The following is a 25,028-nucleotide window of genomic DNA, read 5'->3' as shown; positions in this document are numbered from 1 at the left end:
AAATGTAAAACTCTACCCGTTTCTCTCTCCTCGGTTTTTGTAACTATTTCCCGGAGAGAGAAATCGGTAGACCGTTATATTTTTGGAACTAAATTTATATTTAAGTTCCGACTTAACTTCATAATCAATATATATACAGGTGCACTGAGCAAATAATAATAATAATAATAATAATAATAAATAAAAATAAAATTAAAAAAAAATTGTGAGGCAGAGTTCTATCTCTCCAGTTCTAATGGCCGATTGACGAAATTCAAATTGCATTTTCATGTCTCGAAAGTGCGACTTAGGATATGTATTAGATTTATATATAGCATGCATTGTTCTAACATAGGTATTTTGACACAAAATCGGACTTTTTCTGAAATAACATACCAGTTTTTTCCATATTTCGATTCTACGTCTCAAATTATGCCTAGGTGTTAAACTTTTGTAATTTTTAGTGGGAAATTTATGGAGAAATTTAAAAATTTATCTCGACGCATTTTTTTTAGTTTGCGCCAAAAAGTAATTCACTTGTCGAACTTCTTAATTTTATAACAACCTATTTTCCTCTCCCTTTTGTCATTGAATACGAGTGAAAAAAGGCATCATTCATACTTTCAAATAATTTTCACAAAGTGCCTAAACCACATTTGGCGTTATGATCGCTTATGGCAAATATGAAAAATTTCAAAACGCGCCAGTATGTAAATTTATGTATAGCTTAGGAAATCTCTAATTTTTTGCAGGCATGCTTAGAAATACATCTACTTTAAGTGGTGGTAAGAATTTTATAGGTTATAATTCACATTTTTTTTTATAAAAATTATTTAAAAATACAAATTTTAAAAACAAATCATAAAAATATGGGCGAATTTTATTGAAATGAAACTATATTTCGAAATGTGAAAGAAGAATCAAGAATGTTTAATAAAAAAGAGGTATTAATAAATATATACCAAATTCAATTAACATTCCGATACTAAAATTTTGAGAGCTAATTTCTTAAAAACATGTCGTGCGATTTTTACAAAACCTGGCAATTTGGCATAATTTGCGTCGTAGACTCGAAATATGGAAAACGATTGGCATTTTATTTCAGAAAAAGTCCTATTTTGTATGAAAATAAATATATTAGAACAATGCTGTATATAAATCTAATATACATGTATATCCTATGTCGCGCTTTCGAGAGAAGAAAATTGAATTTAAATTTCGTTTGTCGGCACAGAAAAATGGGGGATATAAATCTGTCCCTTTTTCCCCCGCAGTGTACATAACACATATGTACATGCATATTTATCTGGGCATGTGGTTATGTTTAGGTATTTTATATTTGAACAATTTATTTTTGAGTAAGGCATAAATTACCGGCATGTTATTTTTTTTTACTTTATTTCATACATACATACAAGAAAAAATGATTATCTTCGAAAATGAAATTCCTGTCTGAATTTATAAATTTTATAATTAACAGATCCAACTAGTCTGTTTCTTTTTAATGAAACATAAAGAACAAATTACTTCAATCAAAGCATTCCTTAAGTAAAAAAACTGTAATTTGCATTTTTAACACAGTTTAATAACATTAAAAACAAATTATTACTGTAATTGAAATTTTGTAATAAAATCTTTTCATACGTACAAATTTATGCCATAAAATAAATAGAAATTGCAGTATATTCAAATTACCTTTTGAACAATAAATCTTTTTTTATGGGAATTACTATTTAAACTCTAATGGTCATGGCAAAATTTAATCATGGTTTTAATTTCCACTCAAAACATGTATTATTTTATATTATTATGCACTTTTCTAAGGTGAACAGAATGTATGCTATTATTCGATGTATGTAAATAAATTTTTTACGCTCTTAATGTCGTAAATCCTAATTCATATCATAGATTTTTTAAATAGCTTAAGAATAATTTTTTTTTTTTTTTTTTAAATTTCTGGAATACTAAATAATTCTTTTAACTGAAATCATTTTTCATTTTGATACTAATGATAAACACAAAATTTTACTTTTTTCTTGCATACAAATGAATGATATTTTATTTAATGAATAACGACGCATAGATTAGTTTGATGAAATGAAAAGGAAATATTGGATTGAGAATGAACAAAGAAAATATTCCAACTGTTTAATGTGACTGAAATGGAATATGTTTTGGCTTTTATGAACATTTTCCAAAAATAAGCTTTGTGTTTAGAAATAAAGTATTAAAAATATATTTTTAATTTTTTAAGTTTAATAAATAAGACTTTTAAGTTGAACATTAAGGTTTTTTGTAATTATCTGTTTTAATAATTAAACACATTCTCCTGAATGTAAAATAAGATCCTCAGGAAAATATTTGGAAAGAGCAATAATTTCTAGATTGGTTCATTAAGCAAATTTAGGTTCAATTTTAAAACGATTTTGCTTTGAATTTTCTGAAGAGCATATAAAAAACATACATTTTAATAAATGCCAACATTTATTTAATTAATATAAATATTGCAAGCTAAATCAGTAAGAAGATTACATTTAATCATACATTTATTGCTGTGTCACCGGTGTAATTTGTAATATGATTTCCAATTTCAAGGGATTATCATCCATCTTTCCCTAATTTAATAATCCAAGTTTATTACTGTTGTTTTGTTCTTTTACAAAAGTGTACTCTATTTTGACTTTTTTTCTTTGAATGCCTGTTAAAGATATCATGATTTTTTATTATAGGTTTCTCTCACTGTACAATGTTTCGAATTAAAATCAAATGTACCTTTAAGATATCATAAGTTTGTTTTTGTTTTTATATTTCATGGAACGATGGTTGCAAGAGCCTCAAAGAGATTAGACTTCTACTTTTCCACCCAATCTTTGAAGGAGGGCACCCCAGGGGATGGTCAGAGTGTCCCTCTCCCCTACTATCAAACAGGGAGGTAAGAAAGGAAGGAGTGGCCAACCGGCACTAGAAGTGAAGCACTGCTTCGAAGCTTCGGTCACCAGGTGGGGTGTTCTTTGTTTACATTCAGAAGCTCGCTTGACAGTGTTCTGATAGTATTTCGACATACGACAGTTCCATACAAAACGAAAAAGGGACACTTTCACATGAAAGAAACATTCATAGTGCTATAGAGTGTAGCAATTTGTATAGTTTAGTGACATTTGCGCAAAAATCACATCTTGGTTATTTTTCGATAACTAACAACAGCGATTTTGATTATGAATTTGTTTTATAAAATTATAAGCTGTTGAACTATAAAAATATAAATTTTAACAAAAATGTTATGCTTAAAGAATGAAAAATACCTTACGGTACCTTTAAAATTGTATACGTCTTTCGATACCCTTGATAGAGTAGTCGCTACTTTTATTTTATGTTCCAAACGCCAAAATGTTTTAAACAAAATATTTTTTTTTTCATATCCATATATTATTGTAACATGTACCTTTTAAAATTTTTTAGAGGAGAGACTTTACTGTTGTTCATTTTAAACTCATCATTTTAATTTTATATATCTGAAAAATAATCCTTTTGAGCTTACACGTTTTACTAATTTGGGTTAATTAAAAATAAAATATAGTGAATGCACAGAAATTAAAGATTTGCACGAAAAATATGAAATATGTATGGGTATTTATGCATATGCTTGCAAAAGGCATGCATCTGCCTTTAACAAAATACATAAATATTCATTAAATTATTTATAAATGTATTTGAAATGAAGAATTTATTCATTTATAAACAACTGTGAATAAATCTAATTATTAAATGTATCTAATTTATAATGATTATAAATGTTATCTAAATATATAATAGCCTTAATATTGAATTGTAAACACAAATTGAAATCCTGTTGACAAATACGTTATAAAACTATCTAAGCAAGAATTGTTCGTACTGGAAAGCAATCTGTTAAAAGGCATTGTATAGCAAATGCTATGAGATGCGCACTTAAGAAAGTAATAAAGAGTTTTGGAATATGTATTGTTGAAACTAATGGTAAAAAAATCTGATAAGTATAATTAAAAGAATTATTCCCCTTACATTTTATAATAACACAATTACAAGTTTTAAATAATACTTTAAAAAATCCTTATTTTATTCCCTTTCAGAAATGTTCTGAGAAAGTTAAGTGTTATTTAAAGTATTTCGCTAATTTTTAATAATTCTCTAATTTAAAATGAACCGAATAGAGCATTAATTATAAATTGACTTAAATTTTTCGATTTAAAAGATGCCTCAGAAGCCAAAAAATCATGTCATATTTAAGAAAGTATTTTAGGAAGAAGCTGTATAAATAAAAAAGAAATAATGCACAATTTTAATATTAATAATACGATAAACTTTCATCTTAATTTTTGTACCTTAACCAAATAAAATCGAATTACCTTAATTTTTTTTCTAATGTAATTAACGAAAACTTGTGAAAATATTTCATTCAAATTAAACCATTCTGAGAAATCTGTTCTGCGAAAAATATAGCATTTAATTCCGTTCAGAATGAAATGGTGTTTAAAAATATGTTGTTTTCATATACTTAGGATTCTGAAGTGTTATAGAAAAAGGAAATATATACATTTATATATATATTTACGACATAATTACAAAATATTTACATCCGATCGCGTCAAAGCCCATTGAACTTAATGGTGAATAACCCAATGTTTTGGTCACCACGTAGGGATCGCCGGTGCTTCAGAGCAGGGTACGGAAGAATCATGTTTAAGGCTACTCCATCTTACTTCGTACCTCCATGCCATCAAGCCTCATAATAAGACGAATATTGTCTGTAAGCTACGCTCGTCTCTGACCTAAGGAAAGACTTAAGATAGCGGAAAGGCGACATTCGTCTCGTAGAAAGTTGAATTTTTGTGATTCGCTGATTAACATTGATCAGTGAGTTATATAGCTCTCTCTGTATATATATATATATATATAGAGAGAGAGAGAGAGATATATGTAGTGAGTTACGTGTACAGTATATGCCTGCATCGTAGTTGCACAATAGCTATTGGCTGTTTTTGAGGACATAAGGAAATAAAAAATTGAAAAGAAACAAAAAAAAAAAAAAAAACGCTGTCAGGAGACTATACTTTCTTGCGGAACACCATGCTCCTAATCTTCAAGAAATGCAAGTGAACAAATGCCCGGATGCTTAGAACATTTTCTTGAACCTCACTAAAAAAGAGACGAACTGTATTCTGGAATTTATATTCTTATTATTACAACATCTGTACCATTTAATACAATTATCGCTCAATGCTTCAAATACATTTTATATCAAAGTCATAGCTGCGTACATAGGTGATGGAGTATCCATACAACCATACCGCGTTTAAAATTATGCCCAATATTTTATGAAACATATGGAATTGGCCTTATAGTATGATCCTTATATCCATTATATATTATGAGCATTCTATTCATTATGCATTTTGAGCATTATGTTCTAAAACAGGCTTTGCGTTAAGATCATTTTGACAAGTGCAGAATTGATTTATGAGTACATTTAAAATATATTAGCTTGAGCTACGACATTCTGCAGGTTGACTGAACTTTATGCGATACTTTTATCCAAAATAGATTACATGTGGTCATTTTAGCAGCACGTCGTTTCGTATGAGAAACAGTCAGGCTACTTTTTACTAAAGAGAAGACGAAAAAAAAAAAAAAAAAAAAAAAACAATAGTTTTCACGTTTCTACCTACTAATTTCGATAATTATGTTATTTGTGAATATCTTTAAAATTTATTTCCATTAAACAACATAATTTTCACCTCAGTCATGAACAAAAATTCATTAAGATATATATCCATGCCTAGTTACAAAAGTAAATAAACAAGTACATTAATAGATAAAATAATCATTTTAATAGTGCATTTACCATTAGAAAGATACAATATATAACTCCAAAGGCAGCATAAAAGCTAAATAAACCCGGAGCTTATCTGGATATTAGGAAAAATCTGCATAATTGGTTTATCTTTTTTTAGAAGCCAAATTTGTATTTATGAGGCACAGAAGTGGCAGAATTTTACTTTTTCCCTTACACATTTTATTAAACAAAGGCTTTGCTGTTAAAGTTAACATATATTTATGAAAACCAAACGCATATTTCTCGATATAATTAAACAAAGTAATTATTTTCATTTATCATAGCTCACCAGTATTTCTTTATTCTAGTAGTAAGCTAAGAATGTTAAGATCATAACCCATTATTATTTCACCTGAAACGAAACAAGTGAATAAAAAAATTCTGAATTTGATTTTATTTGAAATATATTAAACTTATAATGACAAACTGCATTCTATATGCTTAAAAGTAAACCTGCAAATCCACTTTATTAATTCCTGGTCAAACGTTTATTATTTTCGTTGTTTTAAAATGTAAAGTACTTAAATTTCTAAAGTATTGCTCAGCTTTTTTAAAAATGTGCATTATATCATATAGTCTAAGAAAAAATAATATATTGCAGTAAATTAATGCAAGCCTGATAGCCTTACGCTTAGAAGAGAGCCCCACATTTCAGTAATTGTATATTCCGACTCTGCAATGCATATAAGTACTGAACTGACGTTAATGAAGCTAGAAAAGCGTACGATGAAAATTAATATTACTCTTTTCTAAATGTAGGAGTATTTCTAGAAGACAGTAGCAAAATATCCCTGCATTTCAACAAGTATTTTTAATTGCCGTTTGCAAACGAATAAAATTAAAAGAGTATCATAAAAATCTCATGTTATTAACTTTCAAATAATTGTGAAAATTTTCTGGCATAGTACTATAAACTCAGTAGTAACCATTCAGATTTATATATTCTGAGAATGCTAAGAATATAACTGTAATATAGAATAATATTTTTAACACTTTTCTGGAGCATTTTGTGCTTCCTTTTCGGTAAGCTACTCAATTTCAGATAATTCTTCTCAGTATATAAAAAATATAATGCAAAACTTTAAGGCAATTCAACAAAGAATACTAATATTTGAAATTTTGTTCAAGATATAATGTTTTAATGTTTGATATTTCTGCTCCCAGTATACTAATATTCCAGATATTCATTAAAAATCAGTATTTTCAGCTAAATAAATAGGCAGTGAAAACGTCAGAAGAAAGATTTTGAGACGTATGCATTTAAAACTCGCTATTTCAGTATTACTTTTACTTTTCAATATTGCTTTTACTGGTAAACTCGGTTTAAATTAAGCAAAGTTTGGTTAAGTAGGATTTAAGTCTACTGCATATTCTTCCCAATATATTTTTCAGTTACCTTTGGTTTTGTAAAACGTGTGCGCTTTCATAATCCCAAAAGTGTTTGAAGAATCTAAAAATCTCAGATATTAAAACCAATATGAATCACTTGTCAAAGAAAGTCATGCGGCAAAACTTAATGAACAGTAATTTTATTTGCTAATTTGCGTTATTTTGTGTTACATAAAACAGGAAATCTCAATTGGAATCAGAAAGAAGCTAAAGCGAAAAAACAAAAACTTTCTAAAACAGTCTAAACTAAAATTTTGCTATCGTCTCTCTCAATTAAAATCCTTCAATTATAGTTGTGGGATTTTTCTCATTTGTATGAGAGTAATATCAGAAAGAGCCCACGGAATTCGACGTCGCAAGGAGTGCAAGATTGCGCCTGTCTTTGGTAAGAGCCTTGATCACAATACAGGTGATAATACGACTTTGTTACATTCCGCCGGCATTTAAAGGAAAGCACAACCACGGGGATAGGTCCTAGGGCCTCCCACCTCTCTTTCCTTACCTTCAACCTCTCGTGAGGACTTTCGGCTTGCCGTATATTTAGAGCGCATTTATGTCGCACAGTTGCTATACATTTATACGCACAGATACGCACAGATATAAACATTCATGCTTTCTTCGGGATTTGAACCCGGGACCTTCGGCAAGGCAGTTAGCATCGCTAACCACTATCACGATTGGGAGGCTCCTTTAGTTGTATCAGCAAAATGACTATGATTTCAATAAAGGATAGCTTCTCCAAAGGTTTATTACTTTGTTACAAAAAACCGTGGGATGTAAAACTGCTTTTCTACAGAATTAGACTTCAATCTTCTTACATGCCATATTTAATGCTATAAGCATTTATAATGCCCCATATTTTGAACCAAGTACTTAAACTAAATTAAACTTCATTTTGTATAATCATGTTTTTCTTTTAAATCAGAAACACATAAATGAAGACATATATCTAAAAGCAAAGCTTATAAACATTTATGACAAAACAACATATGTCTTCCAAGATATTTTTTCGGATACTCTAATATATGTCATATTTTATTTGTATTTTTATTCTGACTGATTAGAATTAATTTTATTTTATTCGTACTTTTGGTATGGAATTTTTAATATTTTCCACTTCAGAAGATAAAAAGGAAAAACAAGACAAAACAAGTAAAAAAAATGAAGATACCTTTAAACTGCTAGAAAATATGCATTATGTTGTTTAATGAATGATGTATCATGTCTAAAATATCAAGACGAAGAACAGTGATACCAAAAATTTGCATCAGCTATGGATGCTTATGAAATCAGAACGAATAAACTGACTGAGAGCTACAGTTACAACTTTGGATACATCCCCTTTTCATTTCATATTATACGGAAAATTCACGAGTCTAACAAAAACCTGAATGGCAGGTGGAAGTTGTATAGCTAATAAATCATAGTTCAAAGTTCCTGCATTTACTAGCGTTTCAAGACTGAGCTCCAGATGATTAAAAATTCCTCATTTAAATGCGGGGACAAAAGCCGTTTCCCAAACAACAGGAAGACGCGTATGCGTACCGATGAAAAGTGGGTTCAATAAACAATGAACTGCGGATATCGCATTCCGTACTGTGATTTAGGAGGTAATGAGACAATGGTTGAGACTGTTCCCTAGGATCAGAACAATAACAGCGATGTGAACGAAAAAACAAATAATGTTATAATAAACATTAAAACTCAGAGAAGCACTGCTAGATAAATTTGTTACTTGAATGAATAAGAGTTTAGTTCAGCTTTCTTAGCAATCTGTTTTGATTCAGACTGGCGTAGTTCTCAGTTTAATATTATAAATAAAAATTGCATTTTTGTTTTCCTGGGGTGTAAATAATGAAAGAATTAGGAGGACCTCATTTCTTATACGATATTCTATTGAAACGCAATTGTTAGCTATTATTAAGTATAAATAAAATGCACTTTCTTCTCAGAGAACAGTGAAGAAAAACTTACTTTTTTTTTAATTATGTTGTGAGAAATTATACGGCAAGGTAAAAAGAAAATCTTTATTCAGAAAGACTGACTCACACTGACTGAGTAGATGTGGAAAAGATTCGATAGGCTTCAAAGTGTACTGAACCGTGTATAAGAAATGAAATTCCATCATATTAGTATTTCTAATATCATTGGAAAATTCTGCTGTAACCAAATGTACTTTTAACCTAATGTACGTTTAACCACCGTATGGAAGAACTGAGAAAATCGAGCATATGTGTAATTTAAAGCAAAACTTACCAGTTTTGCTTTAAATTATTGTAATGTCTTCCTCTCTATGTTAGGAGCCTTAATAAATTTCAAACCTGTTATGAGAAAAGAAAAACATAAGTCATCGAAACTTTTGCTTCTTTCAAGAAGATATCACCACCTTAAATGAATAATAGATGAGACTTTCCCGATGGATACACTTACCTAGATGAGACTTTTCCGATGGATACACTTCTAAAGGCATGTTTTAATTTTTAAAACATTCATTTAAAGAACATTCAGCTGTTATGTTAATTATAGAAACATTCAAATTAAAAAAAATACGTAAGCAAATATTATTTAATAATCTGCCTCCTTTACGAATGTCTTTCTCGGGTAATTCTCGACGCGTACCCAGCATACTCGACGCGTGTTTCAGAGGTACAGGGTTGTGTCTCGACGAGAGCATTTTTGCATTTTTTCATGTCTTCTGTAAAAAAAAAAAAAAAAAAAAAAAAAAATGACTCTCAATTTAAAATAAAATATGCTACTCAAACGATATTAAAGCGTAAATTACTAGCATAAACCATTGCTATTAAAATGCTGTTATTAATGTATTCAGAACAACTTGTAAAAATATACAGAAATGAAAATATAATGAAATCTCTGAATAAATCCTTAAAATTTCTGAAATCACGATGCTTTCAGGCTTTAGGAACTGCATAGTTAGCCCAAAGTGGCGATAGCCCCCAAGTCTCAAAACGGCATACTGTTGCATTTTACTAAAAATGGAGAATCAATTTTTAAATTGTTACCACCAAATATCATCGTATTAAAGAAATTAAATAGTTAAGAACCTGCATGAATGTATTTATGTTTCTCACATTGTGAAAAAAACGACAGTACCTAGAGCCATCAAATTTTGAATAACGTAATCCTCCACCTGAACATGGGCACCTGGATGCCCGAATTCTGAATTCCGTATTAGTTTTACTACCTATTATATATTTTGCAAAACTTTAACGAAGGTTTTATTTAAAAACTCAAAAATTTCAAAGCGAACAGTAGCAACACTTTAAGGAATATAATATTTTTATCTCCAGCGAGCGAGAACGTCTGTCGGAATTCTAAATATATGTTGTTTTTAAATATTCTTTATATTGCTGTTTTATTGAATTTTTTACATGGTTTAAGTGCGAAGGCCATGATGTTTAATAAAAAAAAGATAGCACACAAAACATTAAAAAATATCCCTTTGGGCGTAATATAAAATTTGAAAGTTTTCGGATTTTATTTTTTTTTTTTTAATCTTTTTGACTTTTATAATTTTTTAGATATTCGGAATATATTTATTTTAAGTTTCGATTGAAAGAGCTTAATTTTATTTAGTTTCACCTGATTCTTTTTTCTAAAATGAGTGTATTAGAAGTATCATACCCTTTATTTTTTTCGAAAACTGTCCAGTTTACCATGGAAACAATAGCGTCGTAAATATGGCAGTAGCTTATTTAGAATAGAAATCCCACAGCACAGGATATTCTTATATGTTGGTAAATTGAGCGTTTTTTGTTTTAAAAAATGATTGAATTATGTTGTTCTTATTGTTCCGGTTAAGATTTTTTTGCCTTTAGTTAATCTTCATGCAATAGTTGTAGAATTGTCAACAATTTAAAAGTTGTTTAAAAGCTACTAAGCCTAACGAAGCCGCCATTTGTTTGTATCTGAAACTCTCAGTAGAATAGTGAATTAAGTTAGTTTCTGCCTCTTCAATGTTTTGCCGAGTGGGACCAAATGTAAACATTGTTTTGTGTAACAAAACATGTCTTCTTGCCCGCTGGACCAATTCGTTATTTTTGCGTAGCAACTCTGATTTTATTTTAAAAACTGTTTTCTTTAACTGTTTTAATTTTACTTGATGCTTTATATTTTTATGTATTTTAGAATTTTTAATGAAGATGTTTTAAGTTTTTATGTATTTTTACCTTGCCACGAAGTGAAAACTGAATCACTTGAATGAGAAATGTATTTCTGATGAAATTCAAGGGAATACGTTTAATTGAAATGCGGCAAAAACTGTGTAGAATTTAATAAGCCGTAATAAGAAGTTATGTGGTATCCACATCAGCTTTTTCCTATCATGTTAACCTATAGAAAACACCTCTGTACCTTTAGTAGGAATATAGAAAAAATACTTTGGTGAGTTGAAATTGATAAGTCTTAAGTCGATCTTCAAAGATATCTTCGGATGAAAGCTCCGTTCCACTGTAAGCCTACACTACTCAAAAGAGATACGTTTGCAACAACATGTAAACTCCATTTTTAATCAAGAGGAGCATTTGATGAAGGGAAAGACGTCCTTCTAACTTTATCTGTAGCTTTAAGACTCCTACATGGACGATGTTCTGACAGTGCTTCAGCCGGTCACAGGACAAAACAGGACGAAAATGTCTCGGGGTAAAAGAGCAAGGTAGAAACGTCTTCGTACAAAACATCGTTGGAGAAAAGAAAGTAAGGGAAAGCATTGAAGTTATAAAAAGATCGTGGTACAAAACTTGGGCTTTGAAAAAATAAAAGCTGTTCCAAAACCGAGCAGTTTAAAAACTAACTGCTCGGTTTAGCGGAGCGAACTTATAGCACCATTGAAAGAGAACTAGCGACCATTATTTATGGACTGAAGAAACTAAATCATTACTTCGACCGACAAAAATTCAAGATCCAGACAGATCATAATCCGTTGACTTTTTTAAACAAAATAATAAATAAATTCTCGTTTGGCTCTCTGGGCATTGTGTCTCCAGCAGTACAACATTGAAATTGTTCATAGGCCAGGCAAATTAGACGGTAATGCAGATGGCTTGAGTCGTGCCCTAGTCTAGTGACTGAATATCACTAGTGGATACAATGTAAGGTAAAAATTAGTGAAAATGATTTTTGTAGCGTTTTGGAATTATATTTGTGTAGATTCAAAATTGTTTGCATTGTGTGTTTCATTTTCAAAAATTGTTAGAATTAAATGTTTTATCTTAATTATTTGCATTTTGTAATATTTGAGGAATGTTCTTTGTATGAGGCAGATATTAGGAGTAGTTTAAATTTTTTGTTGTATTTTTGCGTTTATGTTATCTAGAAATAAGTGCAGAGTAATGCAACTGGCTTCTCTATTATCACTTAAATGGTTAATTATCACTTAATGGTGTTTCGAAAGCAGTGAAAAGTATTTAGAATACTTCCTCCCATAGTCTAGGAAAAATCCTTTTATGAGGGAAGTAGTTGTGATAAGGTTGCATAAAGGAAGAAGAAACTGAAGATTAATAAGGACAAAGACGTCTCGAGAGCATAAGATGAATGTTGTTATTATTTAACTTCCGAATACGTTTTCAATAGTTTTTAAGTTGAATTAATTGTTTAAAAATAATATTGATATGTTGGCATTGTTTCAAACTTAGGCTCGAGAGCCACGTATTGCCCTCGCACGTAAACTGTAGATATATTTGAATTTGTTTTAAAAAAGGAAAATAGATAAGTTTTTTCTTGTGGATTGTGTATAGCCTTTTATTTTGGACATTCAATAAAATTTTCATATGCGGAGTTCCATCATTAGAGTTTTCATCGGAGTTCAACACCATACCGTTGAAGCATTAACACCACACCACAACACACACATATCCCTTAACGATCGGATAATTTTCAAGAAAATTGTCATAAACGCGCCTATTTTTTTAATTGAAGAAAATTGTACAGAAATAAATGTATGTACAATATATGCATACATTTTCAATATCTGGATTTTTTTTAGATTGAAATTTTTAATATATAATTATTTAGGAAAAGCCAACATCCAGGTTTATTTTGACTGAATGTTGCTTTTCCAGTAAGCCAGGAAAATTTCAGAAATATGTGTTTTAAACATTAAAAGATAATTTTATTAAACTTATGCATAATATAAACAAAGCTTAGTAATTTTTTCTTGTGTGATACATTTCAAAGCATGAGATGCAAAGGCCAACGTCACAATTTGGAGAGTAATACCGAGTTTCCTTCCTACATCTCTTACTGTTTTCATCTCTTCTGGAACAACAAACTTTGCATTCTCTTAATGATTACCATTTTTTATCAGTTGGGGGTATATGTCTAATAAAATGTCTTTCAATCAAACGGTTTAAATTATCCTCCAAGCTTGGCCGGCCTCTTAAAGGAATTTTAAAAAAATAATTTTACGCTTCAAATTTAATCTTTTGCACATTCTTTATTTTTCTTACACACACACACACACACACACACACACACATATATATATATATATATATATATATATATACATACATATGTACAAATAATCATTCGATGGTTGTGAATTATGACTTTGATTATTATCTTTCTATTATTTTCAAAATTCTATAAATAGATTTTAAAATTTTGTAAAGAGAATTTATACAAATATTTTGTAATATGTTTATAAATACTGACATGCATTGAGAAGTACAGGAGCTTGTATGCTTCTAGATATTTTAAAAATTTTATGTTTATTCGCATTTAATTTTATTTAAAATTACTCTACATGCTTTCTCCGCCATTTAGACCTGTACATTTCATCAGTGCTAATTATGTACTTCTGCTGGTTTATGTTTTTAATTACTAGTTTTTATGGAAAATTGACCTACAGTTCTATTTTCGTGTATTGTTTTTATAGGGATTGTGTGTATGGATACCCGCTGTATGTACGATTCTGTGTATGGATACTCTGCTATGGTATAATTCTATTGGTTTTGTTTATGAGTTTTTGTCTACTGTTTTTTGCAGCGATTTTGACAAGAGGTACCTTTATTGGTCTGTAGATATTTGTGTACTGGTTTTTACAGGGATTTTGCCTATGGTTACCGATATAGGTGTATGGATTTTTCCTAAGATTTGGCCTACTCGTATCCGTACAGTTGTACGGGTTTCTGTTTATAGGTTAATACGGGGATTTACCCTATGGGTACCCGTACAGTTATACGGGTTGCTGTTTATGGGCTTTTACGGGGATTTGGCCTACAGGTACCCGTAGAGTTGCATGGGTTTTTTTTCTATGGGTTTTTACGGGGGTTTGGCCTATGGGTACCAGTATAGGCCAATTCCCCTTAAAAAAATTGTATGCGTTTCTACGGGGAATTTTTAGCAGGGATAACTAGCATTAATTTTCTACTTTTTTTTTAGTTTTTGAATGCTTAACTTTCTTTTTTATATTTTCAGAATAAAATATTCTCTAATTTATAAATATAAAATATAAAAATATTCCTCATTCCTTCTTGCACTCTCAGCTTTTTATGCGAATGTGCATTTTCAAATTTAAAGCCTGAAAATTGCATGTCTCTGTTGATGCGATGCATGTCTCCGTCGTCTCTGTCTTGTTGAACGGGACCAGGACTATTCCTTATGGCAATCCATTCTAAGTGGCTCTCTCATTTTTCAACCCTCCAATTTCTCTGGACGAAGTAGGTGATTTTCCTCGTGAGATGTATGAATTTATCGCCTCGCCGTTTTCGTGTCCTTGTGATGCGGATTAGCCAGGTGTCGTAAAGCTGGTTTTAAGGAAAAGGTTCCCTTTCACTTCAAGATGACTCCATTACTTAATATACTTAGTAACTTTTAACTAATGAACTGTAAACTCGTCTTCTTCCCGCAGTCCTTTTAATAATTTCAACTCAGAGTTCCTTCTAATCGAGAATGCGAATTATTTTAATTTTGAAATTATTACTAGACTAGTTGTTAAACTCCTTGCTTAGAAGCAAAAAAAAAAAAAAAAAAAAAAAATGAGTATTGCTCTTTACACAATTTCCTTAAGAGTTTTGTTTTGAATGATACATAGGTATGGTTCATGATAATTTTTTTGTGGCCCCAGAAATTTCATTAAATTAATGTGAAAGTATACTAAGTAAATTAATGGAAATTCCTTTGACTTGAAAATACCTAATAAACTCAGAATTAAGTTTGAATTTGTATATTATGTTCTCATTTATGAATTATTTTTGTCTTGTTAACCGATCCTCTCACAGCACAGTCCCGGATTTCAAAATCACAACGCAAAAATCAATCTTCCTCTTAAGTACGATCACTCAAAATGTTGAAACTAACTAGCCCTTAAGAGTTTATTTTCAGCTTGTTAGTTATTTAGTTAGTTACGGTTTCACCTGTCTGTTTCTGTGTCGGTATTTTCCTTTAGATACTGATATAGAAACATTACACTCATGTCACCATATTTGCCGGTAAATTTAAGGGTAAGCCGTGAGTCAGCACTACTTGTTTCTTGGTTTCCCTAAAAGGGTCAAAAGAATTATTGCTTGACTGTCAGCGCTTGACTTGAAGAAACTGCTGTTTAGTTTAAACTGAAAGTGTCTAGTTTAAACTAAAAAGAAACTGCTTTATTGTACATAATTACTCCGAAGAAAGGATCGTGTTCTTATAGATATAGATAGATGTCCTATATCCTACAGATATAGATATATATCCTTTAGATATAGATAGAAATGGTAATATAGAAATGTTCCTGGGCATACAATGATTTCCAAAACAAAAAAACAAAACAAAACAAAAAAAAAAAAAAAAAAAAAAACAGACAAATGCACTCCTGTGAGAGAGCCATGCTGTTAGTGGTTTTGATATTGACTTGCTAGTAAACAGTGAATTGTTGCTTCTGGGTCAGATTGGGGCTAAAGAATTTACAAGAATAATCTTATTGTGCCTGTGAGATGCTCTTTGTAGAAGGATTTTCTGAAAAGCTATTTAGTTGATGCCAACAGCCGCTTCACAGCAACGTTCCATGACATGCGTAAGCACAAGTATCAGTACTTAGGGACCTGCCAAAAAGATTCAAGTACTCTCCCCAAAATTTTTCTCTCATCGTTTTGTCACTTGCTGTTTTTTTATGTTTGTCATGTTTTAAAAGTATATTAACCGGGCAAATATTTGAAATTACTGAAACAATCTTTAACAAAAATAAAGTGGTAGTTTCACAAAATTCCAAAGCAAATTTATTACTTCGGAGAAATATACTGATACTGGGTTGAGTTTACAGCAGCAGAACATAACTATTCTGAAGATCTTAGAATATAGTAAAAAGTTTCCTTCCTTATAAAGAAAGCAATTTAGCAAATAAAACTTTGTATAATGGATACATTACTGTTATTTGAAACCTTATTTTCATATTCTGAAATTTACGAGTTTTGAGTCTTAATAATTTGCAGAGGTTTTATTTTTTTTTTAATTTTCAACTAAAATTTCTAGACTGAGAACTGATATTATTTATGATAATTGGAAATTAAAATTTATGAAATTATAAAATGTTACTAAAATATCTTTAATAAAACTTATATTACTAAACTAAAACAGACAATACTAATTATGATTTGACATACAAAATTTGGGCTTTAAAGTCCTGTGTTTCACAATGGTTTAGAAAAAAATATGCTGAAATTTTATAACTTGAATATATAAATTTAAAAATAAATAAGTAATTTGTATTTAATAATAATGAGAAAATGAAAGACAAAAAAATACTTTACGATTATTTGTTTATATAAACACATGTTAATAATATGACGCAATACTTATTTTTGTCTCATGAAATCTAGAAACGAAATATCCTTACATTAATTTTATTTTTATTTTATGGCCCATATTGTTACCTTGGGGCTCTAAAGTTTATTATTGAAGGCAACCAGACAGATTATTTCTTCTTTGATATCATGGCAAAAAGCGAACATTTTAAATTTTATTTGAATAAATTACATAGGATTTTAATATTTTTAATTGTATCTATAATTTTAGATTTCAATTTAATTAGAGTATAATTAGTTTCAATCACTTTTAAAATAAATTTTACAATTAAAATTTTAGGTACATGGCAAAAATTATTAAACCTCAGGGAAAGATAAGTATTCCTTTATTATCAATTTAACCACTCATTATCCAAATTTCAAAACTTTTTATTACATTAAAATCACAGCTTTCAATACTGAATTAATTTGCTCTGTATTTTTTTACTCTTATTACTTTGAAAGGAATTCATGCAACTATTTTTCTCAAGTCACGCTAGTAATTCCCAAGTGGTAACGAAGGCTCAGTTTTATCGATTTTAAGCTTCTGGTGCCTTAATGACTTCCTACACTAATTAGAAAACAATTTTTAAAATCCTTAAATTCATTATTAAAGTGCAAATGATGAGCCCTTTTGTTATTTCCACTTGAGTTAATTGGAAATCACAAATTCTTTATTATGAACTTTTATGCTTTATTATGACTATTTATCGTTCCAAATTTGAATAAAGTATCCTCCAATATGCATGTCTAGTTATTTGATTTTTGACCAGCACAAGAAGAAAGTCCTTACGTCTTAAATTGTTCTTGAACATTTTCTGAATTTATTGAAAAAATTCTTTGTGCAAATATGATTTCTTTCCATTGATATGAAGTAAAATTCGAGAACAAGTGCAAATATGAATATTCTTAAAATTTATTCCAGTGGTTGGATTTCGTTCTGTTGAAAGTTTTGAATGATTTCCTGTTAAGAAGTGAAGATGATGAAATGACTTGGAATTTAGAAACTTTTCATGTCATTCAGAAAAATTCGAAATATGCTTTTTGTGTCCTTAAACTGCAATTAAGGGAAAACAGTAGAAATTTTTTAGAGAGATTCAGTTCTGCGAATGCAAGGAAACAGTGATTGTCTGCATTTTTTAAACTATACAAAATTAAACTTTAGAATAATTTTTATCTTATGTTAATATTTGATGATTCTTGAGATAATCTGAAATTTGTTTTACATCTAATGGTTCAATGTGACTAATCATATATAGAGTTTCCTTCAAATAACAACAAAATTTGTTTACAACAAAAATCTAACAATAATTAAATAGTTATGGACATATTATCAGGCTCTCGGTCTTCCTCGTCCTACACCTTTAGCATCCTGCCTGCCTTTGGCTATTGGATCGTGGACAGTACCTCTAGCCAAATGTCCCAGGAATTATAGATTAACTTGTACATAATACTCTTGCTTCTTCATGAAGATGCCTGTGTGAGAGTTCTACAGATGTATCAAAAATCCTCCATGATTAATGACCATATAATACTTACTGTAACCAGTCCTAAGTGAAACTAAAATTGGTAGTATTTGCTTTACGTTCATTTATATCAATTCAATATTTTTTATGCAACTGAGAGCTGTTAAGTTTTTTTTTTTTTTTTTCTTCTCGGGACTTAAGTCTAAACGTTACAATCGCAGACGAAAACATTCTTATCACTGAGTCATCAAAACATCTCACTCACCTTATTTCATAACAGTCACGATGTAAAGATTTCTTTGCAATTCTCACGATGACAATGCACTCATTTTCCTAACATTCCAGATGAGATGAACAACCGCTTCTAAAGTGTTTTACGTCAGATAAGGTCACTGCCGAAATTTTGCATCATAGTGGTATCCAACATGATGCATTCTGATGTGCAGCTACACGTTATGATCTTTAAGATTAAGAAATTGGTAAAGAATTCCATTTTTATGCATCCATTCTTAGGTCTTACGATGCATTTTAATACTTTAGCATCAGCTTTCAGGACAGTAAAGCTCAGGACTAGAGTATTTAATTATCTATATGTAGCCTACACATTTACAGATTCAAATCAAATAAAGATTTAAGAGAAGCCCCGAGTAACGTCTAGATGTTATTTTTTCTGCAGCATTTGAAGAAAAGATAATGTTTGCTTTCCGACACGCTGAGCTATTGAACGAAAACATCAGTTTGATCTGTGTATGGCAAACACGCCATTTCATTTTGAATAATGTTCATGAAAGCCTCTACTACGTTAGAAATTTCTATTAAATCACCTAATATTATGCGATAATTTGCATTATTAAGTTTTCATTTATTGATCGTCTCATGTTTTCCTGATATCCCTTGTAATGTTTTATGCTTAATCCTATATTTATGTATATTGTTTATATTTCATGGTTTGTTATCAAAGAGCTGCAATTAGTAATTGTAGGTGTGTCACACCTGCTGCTTCCACGTAATTAAACAAAAATGCAAATACTTTTGTCATATAAAACTTGCTTTCAAACTTTGAAACTGAAAGTATATGTAAAGAACTTTTCTCTTTAACCTTCAGCATGAAATGTTTCATATTTAGCTGGTTTCAGTGCAGCATCATTTTAACACCATGAGCAAAAGTTTCCTTTTTTTTATTTTTTTTTATTTTTTTAACAGCATTTTTAAATAATGTTACTTTTACTTAAATTTCGCAATTCATAGTTTCAGTTTTATTTGAAAACATTTTTAAGTAATTATAATTGATCATAAATGTAGTCTAATATATGTACTCCGCTGTCACACGTACAATGAACTATTACTGTCGTTATATGTATTAGTGTTATATGAGAAACAATTAAAATTGTAATAATTCTTAATATATTTTTAAAAGCTACCTTTAAAATATATTCTTCATATGGCAATTTATCAATATTGTCTGACACTCTCATTAGTACAGCGATTAACTGCGTCAACTGCCATAGCGTTGGGCCAGGCTCGAATTTCGGATATGACATTATTGTTTGTAATGTGAAGCAAGGAGGCAATTTATATACTCCGAGGGAAATTTTCATAACATTCATGGCATTATAAGAGAGATAGAAGATCTTTGGATCCGTCTCTAAGAATATTCTTCGGCGTTGTGTTAAATCCAAATTTCAGCAAGTTTTAGGTACTCAAGATCTTGGCCAACAGTAGACGGTTTCTACCTGCTAGCTATGATGAATACACGAACCTGATAGATATATTTTTAAATCAGGAGGATAAGTAACAACATAATTAAATATTTGACACGTACAAAATTTTTTAAAAGTATTAAATAAGTGGCCTTTAGTACCTATTCAAACAAAAAATTCATGTTTAGGGAGGTGTGGCGGAATAAGATGAATAAATGAATGGAAAGTACTCTTCCTTTTCCCTGGAAAGTGTCCGCTAATGAATATGAAAAATTTTATAATTTTATATTATTAAAAATGTGAATAGGTAAGAGACCTTCGCAAAGAACAGGACTATTGTACTCTATTGTTCTTATGAAAGAAACTGGAAGAAATAAAAATAAATGTATATATATATATTACTATTCTTATTATTTGCATATGATTCACTGGTTCCACTCTTCATACTTTTGCGTATAGGTTTTCGTAGTGGAGTTTGTGTAGTCCGCGTAATACATAGAATAATCCATAAAGAAATCACAAGGATATTCTTTTCTTCCTATCTAAAGGAGTAGCTTTTGGAAATTATTTACTTTATTTCCTCTCGTCATTCTGAATGTAAAAATGAGGGGAGAAAAATTATTTTAGACAATATACAGTAAAATTAAAATAATCACTGAAGGTAGAGTAAAACGACATCCTATCGTCAAAAAAAATAAAAAAATAAATGAATGCAGTTACTATTTGGATGCAGTAAAAATGAATTGTTCGTTACACAAATGCTAGTATAAATGCTGAATTAGCATCAGAATAAAATGACGGAATACAGTACATGGTGGCAGTTAAGACATAAATATTTGACATGTACTTAGCGTAAAACTTTATCTTTCTTAGAAAACGTAAGATAACGATAATCCTCAAACAAATGTGAAACTCCTTTACTTGATACAAAATAGTTTCTCTTCTAATCAATTAATAAATTTAATTTTATCGGTTTTCTTAAAAATATAAATATTGAATTTAAATTCAACAAGAAGCATAACTTTTCTTTGCTGTCAAATGTGTAAAACTGAATATGGAAAGTTAACTAAATCCTTAGGTCAGAGATTTAAGAAAACTATGTAAAAAATTCAATCAATTTAAAATTTTGAAATATTATACATATGCGTAAATTGGGAAAATAAAAATTGCAACATTATTAAGCTGAAAAGATTTACTGAACGGATAGTTGCCGTATTATACTGAGAAATGTGAAAGGTTCTAAAGCTTATGAATTTAATTTAATGGATGGAAAAGCAAAAAGCAAAACAGAATAAAACAGAATGTAGTCTATTTCACGTAGAAGCATAGGTGAGATGCAGACTTGGGTGTGCAAAACTGGAGATGTGCATATTCAAAATAATTTTTCTTCTGCACTGTAGGGAAAAATAAACATCATCTTGTCATGGCGTCGTTCATTTAAAACCACGTATCGAACCTTCATAGATGTCACGGCTTTTGAATGTCCTTGCTCGGATTCCCGTTAGTGGTACCATTGACCTGATATTTGTGTCATAATCCGGATACAAGTATTCGAGACAATTATAACCAGTGAGCGATTTTTCGTTAATATTGACCAGACTGAAGCTAATAATAGTTCTCTGTCTCATTCCATTATTCAAAAAAAATTGCGAATAATCATATCAACTGAAATCAGTCAGTCTTGTGATTTTGTTAATGCGAAAAACAACTTTATTAGACAAATTTTACAGATTCCTAAACTATCATTTTTCACTTCTTAAGTTAATTATAATTAGCACAAAATTACACAATCACCATACGTCTGCTCATATTTGTCCGTTATCTGTTTTCAGCGTCCTTGTTTTCGCGAGATATTTTAGTAAAAAATAATATCAAAAAAAGTTTCTCGTGGACCATACAAAATCAGATAAAACATGCGGGCCTATACAAATGAGAAAATGAGAGTAGATTATCCATGATGAAAAATGTTACGCAATGATTTCTAGATGTTTAACTTTGATCTCAAAGGAACTTCTTCTTTAAGCAATCCCTTGAAGTTTCTATTACATTTACCCTTACAAATATTATAAGTGATAGTAGTTTTTAAAATAATTATAAAACTTTATTTCCTTATTTAAAAATATATTCATAAATTCAACTATGGATGCCTGTATAGAAATAAATGAAAATAAGTAACCAAAGATAAAAAGAACGAAAAAACATTACTACATAGGAATGTACACTAATACATCAATAGATATGGACAACTTTATGGACGATATTCAGAATCTCGCAAGCTTCAAATTTTCTAAATAAATTTTACAAAAACCACTAGATGCTTTTATTGTATTTACTGTTTCCCAAATTATGCATAAATTTAGTTTTTAAAATATTAATGATATTTATATTTGCATTATTAATGGTATTTATATTTGCGTTATTACGTATGTTCAGAGCTTTAATTTTCGACACCAGTATAGAAAAGAATGAAAATAATCAACCAAATAAAAGCTAAAAATAAATGGGTATAGTGGCCTCTGTTATATCACTGGCGGCATAGTATACTACTAAGAGTAGATTTGCGGAACATAACAGATTATTTATCGCAATGAATTCTTGAATTACCACTATTAAGATACATTTTTCTGTATATCATGCGACAAGAGTCTGCGTTGCTTAGATAATTTACTCATTTATAACACTGGTTTAATTGAAGTTATGATATATTTAACTATCTTTTTCAGAGAATGTCTTTACCATAGGGAGTTCAGGGAGTTCATGTATATGAAAGCATCTTATATGCAAGCTTTACATTTTCTTGTAAAAACGTTTGGAAGGTGAAGAGACTTTATTTAAAGAGCTATGAAAAACGCATTAAATCACAACCAGTTTTTTTATCGTCAATTAATCAGCATAGTTTTAAAACAAAAAAGTTAACGCATACATTATTACAAATGTTCCTGTTTCTAATGTGTTTTAATTTTAGTTTGAAAGAGGTGAAATATAATTGGCTGAGTTAGTTATCAGTGCCTTTTTCAAAATCACCGAAATCAGTACGACTAATTCCCATATAGACTGATTCTCACATTTATCACATCTCAGTTTCTCCAATTTATTTATGTTCGTATCTGTAAGTCTGTACTAGAGCAACCAAAATATATGAGCTGCTTCGGAACTGAAAGCATCTATAAAATTTGATACCTTCGCAATTCCAATTGACGCTATCAATAGGGATGTTTGAAGTGTTGATTGCGAAAGATTGCGAAAGATCTCTGAAATTGATGGCAGATATGCAGAAAACATGTTGCAAAATAAATGGCAGATGGTATTGATTGGGATAAGATTGGATGAGATTTCTATGCCCCTTTTCACTCACTAAGAGTACGTACACAATTAAACCTGTAAGATATATTTCGCATGTAGTTATTCAAGCTAATTGTGGTGTTGCTTAATTAACTTTTCACTTTGTTATATGCATGCGAAGTCTAAAAATTATAATTTTAACCGACAAATTATACTTCTTAGTAAAATGGTTTTCATATGAACCTTTATGAACTTCAATACACAAAATTTAATATGCGCAAAACTGATGAGTGAGTTTCAGTGACACAAAAGGTTTAATTCATCAACTTTTGTAAATATTATGGCTTCATACATTTTTGGTTTAGAATCATATTACAACTCAAACTACATTATTTTGTAAATCTGTATTCTGTTATTCAGCAATCAAATGCGGCTAATTCTGTAATTCCTCACTCTTAACAATAAAATTCGGCAGTTTTCTGGAAATACAAAATGCTTAAGACACCTTCGAAGAGGAATGAATAATGCATTTACGTGTCTTCATACATTTTTGGTTTAGAATCATATTACAACTCAAACTACATTATTTTGTAAGTCTGTATTCTGTTATTCAGCAATCAAATGCGGCTAATTCTGTAATTCCTCACTTTTAACAATAAAATTCGGCAGTTTTCTGGAAATACAAAATGTTTAAGACACCTTCGAAGAGGAATGAATAATGCATTTACATATATTAAAGGAATGAAAAGTAAGAAAATATTATTGAAAAAAACATAGAAAAAGGGTTGTAGAAGTGTTACTATTTTACGGCATTAACCAATTATTTTTAATTTCGGCCTCACTATAATTTATTTCCGTTTCCTCCCCAAAAATATGAAAGAGTTAGAGAGTATTTAAGCTGAGGATTTGTCGTTTTGAGATAGAACGAGTTCCTGCCTCTCGAAGCTACGTTTCTTAGATTTGCCAACTGTGATAAGATTGTAATTGTTTGGATTTGCGTTATATCTGGTGTTATAGCAATTGTTACGCCTAAAAAACGTTCCGAGTCAACTTACATTTAAAATAATTGTGTAGGTTTGACTACTAGTCTACATTTTAAATTTTGAATTTTATTGTTAATTTAAATTGCATCACTACAAATGGTGGCTGATTCTGTGATATCTGTCATAAAAGAGATTGCTTTAAACCTTTTTATGTTCTGTAGCTCATTTCAGACACAATGATAATTCGCTCTATATCTGTTAAAAGTTTGGATCGAGTTTATGCTGTCAAAGTCAAACTCTATAGTGTTAAGAAAATATCCCGCTTTGATTAGGGAATATTAAAATATAATGTTATGGTTCAATAAAATATTATAATTTTTAATTATGACAATCAGTAATAATTAGACATTATTGATTTAGAATATCAATAATAATTAATAGTTTTTTAATCATAATAATTAGAGACACAATTCAGCTAGTATGTGAAACGTGAGAAAACTGGTAGTTTGTCTCATGTTCGGTTTCCGAAAAATGTGCTGTTTGGATGGGCTTTTAATGGTCATCTCCTGCCATGTACG

At 29.9% G+C, this 25,028-nt stretch overlaps 1 protein-coding gene across 3 annotated transcripts in view; it reads right to left on the bottom strand.

The window, feature by feature from the left end:
• LOC118183273 (adhesion molecule nephrin-like) overlaps positions 1 to 25,028 on the bottom strand; it is a 714,613-nt gene that overhangs the window by 549,301 nt on the left and 140,284 nt on the right. The window contains exon 2 of one of the 3 annotated variants that reach the window (XM_085818852.1): positions 9,671 to 9,935. The exons of the other annotated variants lie outside the window; for them this stretch is intronic. Coding sequence (XP_085674978.1) covers positions 9,671 to 9,710 — 40 coding nt within the window. The 5' untranslated portion in view covers positions 9,711 to 9,935. The remainder of the gene's footprint in view (positions 1 to 9,670; positions 9,936 to 25,028) is intronic. 3 annotated transcript variants of the gene reach the window in all.

Source organism: Stegodyphus dumicola, chromosome 6 (assembly GCF_044657685.1).
Source record: "Stegodyphus dumicola isolate Sdum_Otavi_A_Nest chromosome 6, ASM4465768v1".
In the NCBI taxonomy this organism is placed as follows: Eukaryota; Metazoa; Arthropoda; class Arachnida; order Araneae; family Eresidae; genus Stegodyphus; species Stegodyphus dumicola.
The sequence above is the reverse complement of the archived record's forward strand: the minus strand, read 5'-3'. Positions and strand labels throughout refer to the sequence as shown.